The sequence below is a fragment of the Simochromis diagramma genome, unplaced genomic scaffold (assembly GCF_900408965.1).
Source record: "Simochromis diagramma unplaced genomic scaffold, fSimDia1.1 OVJJ01000348.1, whole genome shotgun sequence".
Lineage (NCBI taxonomy): Eukaryota > Metazoa > Chordata > Actinopteri > Cichliformes > Cichlidae > Simochromis > Simochromis diagramma.
Window position 1 is genome coordinate 855,844 of NW_024386755.1, and position 7,761 is coordinate 863,604.

A 7,761-nucleotide genomic window follows, 5' to 3' on the forward strand; every position below is an offset into this window, starting at 1 on the left:
CTTTCAGTGATTATGTGTCTCACACCATCCCCAGAGGTCGGCCTAAGTCTGACCATGAAGTTGGACTGATTTATTATACAGCCTACAGTATTAGAAGAACAGGTGCTGGCCCTTAATGATCCCAGTGGGAATTTGCTTTCGTCTTTGATTAATTGGAATGTTAACAGGAGAAGAGTTATCCTAATAGCTTCTTGTTGCCAACCCTGCGGAAGTTTTTAGAGGGGCGAGAAAGGAAAGCGCTTTAAAAATAGACTCCATCAGAGCACGCTGGGAAAAGACCTGCCATTTAAATCCCGACAAAGCAATTTGCAGCTCATAATCAAGGGAACGGAAACCGGTTTTTTTTATCGCATTTCCCTTTACAGTATAAGCTGGTCAGTTCCGCCACATCCACAGCAGAAGTTAGCGTGAGCCAAACGCTGGTAAATCTTGACCTTGTGTGCACGTTTGTTTGTTTGCTTTAACAGGTCAGCTGGAGCATAACCTCCAGTCGTTGCTGAGAGGTGATATTCCGTCACGAAAACACTGTTATTTGATAAGAGCTCGTGATTATCACGTTGGACAGAGATTATCATACATGAAATGACAAATTAAACAGGTATATTTTTAGAGCCTCCAAAGTGAGATGAGATAATATTTAGCCCGGTGACTGCTTAATTTCAGTCGCTCTTTGTCAGCATCTCACCACCTCTCCTCTCAAAGGCTGTCAGACTCAAAGGATGGCGTGTGTGTGACATCTGAGTGGCCCCGTGGTGGCTGGAGGGTACTCAGAGGTCAGTGCGTGATGATTTTGCTCTGCAGATGGATGACTGTCTTTTCCTTGAATAGATGACACTCCTGTGTATTTATAGATATGGTATTTCTAGACATTTTGTGGACCTTTGTTGCCCAAAGGTCCAGTTAACAAACGCGCGGTTCCTATTTATAAACTGTGGCGGTGTATCAACACACACCATTGCAATATTTTTGGCTTAATAAAAGAATTATCATATGTCATCCATTGTTTCGTCGAGTTGTCATTAAGATAGGGATCAGCAGTCACTGAAAACATCACGTAGATCACCGTGGCAAGCTGGAGATTCACCAGAGGACGCGCTCAGAAAATAAACAACTCCAAATTCAGTAATGGCGTGGACATAGCACAGTACGTGGCAGAAAGGCTGAAACTTTGAGTTTTTCTACTCTGACAGGAGAAGACGAAAAAACGCATGCTGATTGGAACAATTGCCGGATTTTCTGCGAATCAAATCTCTGCATATTTTCCTGTTTGGAGCAGATGTATACCAAACAGTGGTGACCCCCACTCTCCTTTTCAATGGGTTCGGGGTGATGTGCGCCGCGTCTAAGTGGAAACTGTTGCTCTTCAATCTCAAACATTGACCAGAATGCCAGGAATTCAATTGTGTGCAGGCATTGGGAAACCTGCAACCTGCGTGTGACTCGACCTGCCGGGTCGCATCGCCGATGCCCCGTGGAGCATGCAGGCTGTCATACGCGGAACGACTCCAGGTACGCTCCAGTGTGTGTGTGTGTGTGTGTGTGTGTGTGTGTGTGTGTGTGTGTGTGTGTGTGTGTGTGTGTGTGTTTGTGCCGGAGAAGAAGCGAGGGTCAAATGCGTTGCCTCCACAATGAGTTGACCTCATTCGTCTTGTTGATTATAATCTGTCATCTCCGAGAGCACAACAAAGGATACAATCATGGTTATTCAGAACGCGCTCTGCGGAAAAGACGCGTGAAAACAAACCGCACATTGCGCTAAACCTTTTCACCTTGTGGAGAAATAATTATGATTGACAGAAATATTCACCGATACAGAAATGCGCTCGACTCACATTTAATAATAATTAGCCAGTGTTATTTTAATTCTGACTGCACGGTTGCTGTTGTTATTCCCGCTTAGTCACTAAAGCGTCACTTTCCAATTAAGATGATACGTGGGAGATGTGTCCATAAGGCTCTGCTCGCCATAGTTAAATCGTTGTTCTTCTTCATGTCTCAGCAGCTCTAATGTCATTGTGAACTCTATTATTGTTTCCGACAGCCACATCTAGATATATATGGGCTGCTAAACGTGCTCTTAGTGTAAAAGCCTGAAGGAAGCTGCTCTTATATGTCTAAAAAAATCCCACCAATTCATTCATAATGAATTCGATATATTATAAACTCCCGAGGTCAGCGTAAAAGAAGACTATATTAAAGCAGGCCTGTGTCGCCTGGGCTGAACCTCGGCTGGCCTTATCTGTCTCAGCCCCCCGAGACATCCTGTATGCAGGCCCATTGTTCCCTGCCGCCCTGCTGAACTGACAACCTTTCTGCGCAACTGCACACCTGCCGCGCCCGAGTCCGCACACGTCTTTGTATATTCGCGCCTTTTATAGGCGAGCTTTTTGGTCCTCAAGTTTAACTAGTAAGGTGTGTGTGTGTGTGTGTGTGTGTGTGTGTGTGTGTGTGTGTGTGTGTGTGTGTGTGTGTGTGTGTGTGTGTGTGAGTGAGAGACACAGAGACAGTGATGTATGTTTACATATGGAAGCCTTTGGTGCAGAAAGGCTTTCGCCAATATAAAGTGTAAAAAGCAATTGTCATATAAAATAGACCTATAATAATAATAATAATAATAATAATAATAATAATAATAATAATAAACTTTGTTAATAAACTAAAAGTTCAACTTTCCCCTTTTAAAAAACAAACAAACAAACGCACAAATAAATCAATAAATATATGACAAAAGCTGCTGTACTGATTGATGGATTCCAACTTTAAATCAGGAGGAGAAAGAAATAAAATAAACTCCACCTCTGGTTGGACAGTTTATGTAAAGGGTTGCACTGGTCGAAACATTATTTCTTGTTAAACCCCTGTATTTATTATTTCTGTAAGCTTGTTTAGAATACAGTTGCCTTTCAAAAGCGCCCTTATCTCCTTATTGTTTACAAAACATTAATGTGAGGAAGCTGAGAACGTACACAGCTACATTTCAGGCTTGCCTCGACGCTCCCTCTGCACACAGGAGGATGGAGAAGTGTCAGTGTTAGTCTGAGTGAGACCCGGCTGATGGCATTTTCATTCTGTGTTTCTGTTCCCGCAGTTTTTATACGAGCTTTGGGCAACAATGTTAAGAGGTTGTCTGAGCTCACTGATCCCCGACAGCTGCCTGCTGCTGAGCAAGAAGAAGAAGAAGACACGCTGTTTACAGTTGGGCCGAGTGTCAAGTCAATTTATCTGTGATTATGACTTTGTGCAGAGTCTGTCTGTCATGATGAAGTGAAGTGCTGTTTTCTCGCTGGATTATTTAAATTATTTATTTATGCGCTTGAATACTAAATGAAAAACAGTCATCATGCGACATGCGCTGACTTTTGTGTCTGAGGATTATAAGTGAATTATGCGCTTTATCAGCAGCCAATACCCAGGGGCGAGAATTCCTTGTTTATGCAGTCCTCAAAAAAAAGAAGAAAATATAAGAAAAAGCTATCGTTTGAATTTCGTTTATATACATGCAAAAAGTCTATGCGACGTTTTCTGTCAATAAATTACTTAAATTATCCATGACCCACATGCATTTTGTACATATGCAATGAAATAATTGCCTACGGTTAGCTTACTTTAGCAAAACCTCATGTAATGTGCGTGTCCATGGCGCCGTAAGTGTGGCTTTCGTTCGGACACCGATGGTCTCTGCAGTAGAAAAAAACAAGAAAAAGGATTTTTGCGTCCTATTTTGGCGCACCTGGACGATGACCCTGTTTGACCGTCCCTGTGACGAGTAAAAGTTGGAGCGAGGTGAATGCTTGGATGCGCCTCCTGTGGTGCCCTGAAGTCATGTGTTGGGAGTTTGTCATCTTTAAATGATAGTCCAATAATTAATTTAGGAAATAATATTTTTAAATGACCTGACGATTCCTTAGTAATCCACTGTGCGTGAAAGCTATTCGAAAGAGACACTTTATTTGCAGTGATCGATCACTCAGATGTAAACGCAGACAGCAGATAACGCCAATATGTCGATGCTTTGTGATAATAGCAGGGAAGAGGTTGAGATCAAGTTTTACCAAAAGGCTATTTTAATTTTCTTCATGGATGTTCCTCTGGGCTTCATGGAATTTTATTTTCTTTAGTTCTGCAATCTCTCAGTAAAACAAAAAGAAGGGAAGAAGGGGGAGCTGTCTGAATGTGCCCCACTTTCACCATTCAGAGAAGACTGTCAGCAGATGTCAATATTTTGTAAACTACATTTGGGATGAATGACTTTATCTTTTTTTTTTCGTCGTGTAACGTGTTACTATTACTGGTATATATATATATATATATATCTTAACTGATTTTATTTGTTTATTACCAATACTTATAGCTAAAAAAATACTAAAAAACGCAAACAAACAATACACTAATGCCGTAAATCAATTCCACCATATTATCGAATTTATCATTATTATTATTATTATTATTATTATTATTATTATTATGATTATTACTAGCGGTAGAAGGCATTAGTAGTGTTGCTGCACTTATAGAGAAAGACTATTTAGATTTATATGTATATTTGGATATTTATGATCATAAATTACGAGCTGAAATTTTCCAGTTTATGTGTGTATTTTGTTTCTTTGTCTGTTTGAAATTAACTAGTAAAAAAGAGGACTGTTACCTACACGCAACGCCGCTGCAGATGGGAAAAATATAAAATATTAAACATATGACATTAATTGTCCTTAGCGGGCATAAATACTAATGAATAAGTCTAAATGTGTTTTTATTGTATTGCACACAACGCAGACACTGATTCTTAGTTGAAAGAGAAAGCTTTTACCTGGTCACACTAATATAATAAATCGATAGATTTTTTTAAATGTGCCTAATTTGAGCCAAACAGTTCAATAGAATACATATTTAATTTTTAAAGTGATACTGAGTGCGCCTATCAGCCATTTTTATGTAAGCCTATCCTCAGCCGACCACGCGCCGCTGTTAATAGTGTTATTTTCTTTCTTGAACAAGCTGTGAAAAAAACTCCTGCATCATAACCAATGTGGCACTTTCATGTCGTGTTAGGTTCACAGATTTGTTTATTACTGATTGCTCGCCTACTGCCAGCAGTGGTTGCTATAATAGCCTAAAGCATACAACAGATTACTTCATGACCACTTAATTATTTAAGAAATACAACTTTATTAAGAAATTGACAAACCTAAAAAAAAAGGGAAAGTGCTAATTAAAATGAAACATGGCCCCAACATTAATGAAACATAACTAATCACATTTATATATATATATATAAAAACGATATTTAGAAAGAACAAAATCTGACACTGGCTGGCGTCATTTTGGAATTTACATCATGTAATCAAAAAGTATGAAAAGCCCTGAATTGTTTTTTTTCTTTTGGTTGGTTGCTGGATCTCTACCCACACCTTTTAAACCTAACAAAGTATCCAACTATAGCAGGAGGTGATGTATCACCGTGCAGGCCTTTCTCGGTGCAGCTTACTAAGAAAGCCAAAATTAGCTCTGATTTAATCACACATTAAAACTCTGACTTCATTAGGACGTCTTTCGGCAGTAAGCCGAAGGAAAGCTGAGACAAATCATTACGCACACCAAAAATACAGCTGGACCGATGTCAGCAATGTCTATCCATTCAAAATAATCAGTTTTTCATTTCACAATTTTGATTTTACAATACCGAGTTATGGCCATCAGTCCAAGTGTAATACAGGCGCACGAAATGGCTCCCAGAGGTTGTGCTACCTGATGAATGAGCAGCCGATGACTCCTTTACCTCCTGTTTCCATTTCATAAAACTTTCTCAGCATCACCTCGTGCATATAGATCCCCGTCGGGATATAGATGTCAGCTTGGAACCGAAGAGATCTGAGTCAGAGTGGTCTCTTCAAAATACTGTCGGCTCTGTTTTGAAATCACAGGAATTACCTCTCTGTCTCTCTCTCCCAGAGTCTTCATTTTTGCACGGACCAGTTGGTAAACTTCAAATATCAATCCTCGTGTGTAACGCCGAGTGTTTGGTCTCGTGTTCCCAGTATGAGCAGTGCATCATGGAGAGCTCCGCGGGCTGGCGGGAGCACGCGAACTGAAGGCCGGCTCCGTTACTGGAGGAGACCGGAGGTGGTGCCGCGGTGGCAGGGCTCAGCTGCTGGGTATGATGGGGATGGTGATGGTGACTCATGCCGTTGTAAGAGTTCACCATGCTGGGGAGCGCCATGCTCTGCACCCGGGAGTAAGGGTTATATGATGAGGGGGCTGACAGCCCCTTGACGTTCACTGGACTCACGTTGCCGCTGGCCATCTGACAGGACGTGTAGGGCATCGGAGTGGGCGGCTGGCCCAACGACCAGGAATTGTTCATAAAGCTAGACTGCAGGTACTTGGGTGGAGAAAGGTAGCCATAGCTGTCCCCTCCGAACAAGGCCTTCCCCGGCTGGAAGTGCGTTGGTGGGGGTCTGAAAGGCCGCTTCATCCTGCGGCGTCGCCTGTAGTTCCCCTTCTCGAACATGTCCTCACAGGCTGGGTCGAGGGTCCAGTAATTCCCCTTTCTCTCGCCGCCGCCCTCCCGCGGCACCTTTATGAAGCATTCGTTAAGACTCAGGTTGTGTCTGATGCTGTTCTGCCAACCTTTCTTGTTCTTCTCGTAGAAGGGGAATTTGGTGATTATATACTGGTATATGCCGGACAGCGTGAGGCGCTTCTCGGAGCTCTCCCGGATAGCCATGGCAATGAGAGCGACATAGGAGTACGGCGGTTTCTGGGACGGATCCGGCTTCTCGGAGACTTTGTCCTGAACCGGCTCCTCTTTTGGGCGCTCTTTCTCCTTGGTCGTGTTGGTGTCGTGGATCATTAGGGCCATTGCGTCATCCTCTGGGTTTTGGTAAGTGGCCATCATTGCGCACACACCAAAACAAACAAGTCCAGTCTAAACTTTGAAAAGAACACCTTTCTGACGCTTCTGTCTCGATCGGTGAAATGCTGCGCTGCAGAATCTCAGGATGCACCAGTGAGTCGAAAACTGTCCTCCAAATTGCGCACGAAGAAATCTTAATTGTAATTTTGCGGATCAGTACGTGACATGCACCAGACCTTCCTCTCTCTTCAGCTGAGATTTTTCTAAGCTGTTTTCTGATGGACGCGCAACCCAAGTTTTGGACTGTGAGTCAGTAAGGCCAGCCCTTTCCCCTTTTTTTCAGGGCCGCTGACAGGCTGCTTTCGCTCTAGCGCTCTACACCGAGCGACGTAGTGCTTTGTGATTTGTGCGTATTTTAGTTCCGCCTTCCGTGGTTCCAGTCAATGAAAAAACGAGCTCTTCTTCACTTGTTGAAAATTGTATTAATCAGAAAGGGTTCAAAATACTAGTAATAATATGCGCGATAAACACCTATTTACAGTAAAATGTAGGCATAAAACACTGTAGGAAACCTGGAGCAGTTAGTGCGTAATGAAAATAGAAATACAGGTATTCGTTGAAAGAATGCAATTATGCTTATAGCTAGTGAATTCGTTGCTCAAAATATTATATTAACATGACTGACTCTGCTGTTTGAGTCAGAAAGGAAGCAAGCTTTTCAGAAAAAGGGGTGGAAAATATTAATAATAACAATAACAAAAACAGATAAAGAAATGTTCCGAAATATGTCTTTGCGCAAAACAACCCCAAAATTAAATATTTGGAACAAACGTATTCCAGTTTTCAAAGTAATTCTGTTTAATATATCTATATTTTTCCACGTTTGAATGTGAAATATAAAATTT

The 7,761-nt window shown here is 41.8% G+C and overlaps 1 protein-coding gene across 1 annotated transcript; it reads right to left on the reverse strand.

Annotated features, from left to right (window-relative positions):
- Window positions 1-5,380: 5,380 nt before the first annotated feature.
- foxl2a (forkhead box L2a) lies at window positions 5,381-7,409 on the reverse strand. Its single transcript, XM_040024740.1, has one exon. It carries the CDS (start codon window positions 6,896-6,898, stop codon window positions 5,987-5,989), a length of 912 nt encoding a protein of 303 aa, XP_039880674.1. The 5' UTR covers window positions 6,899-7,409; the 3' UTR covers window positions 5,381-5,986.
- Between the last annotated feature and the right edge of the window lie 352 nt (window positions 7,410-7,761).

Bases quoted from the DNA above. Each gene is read 5' to 3' on its own strand.
- foxl2a (XM_040024740.1), bottom strand. From the start codon at position 6,898: ATGATGGCCACTTACCAAAACCCAGAGGATGACGCAATGGCCCTAATG.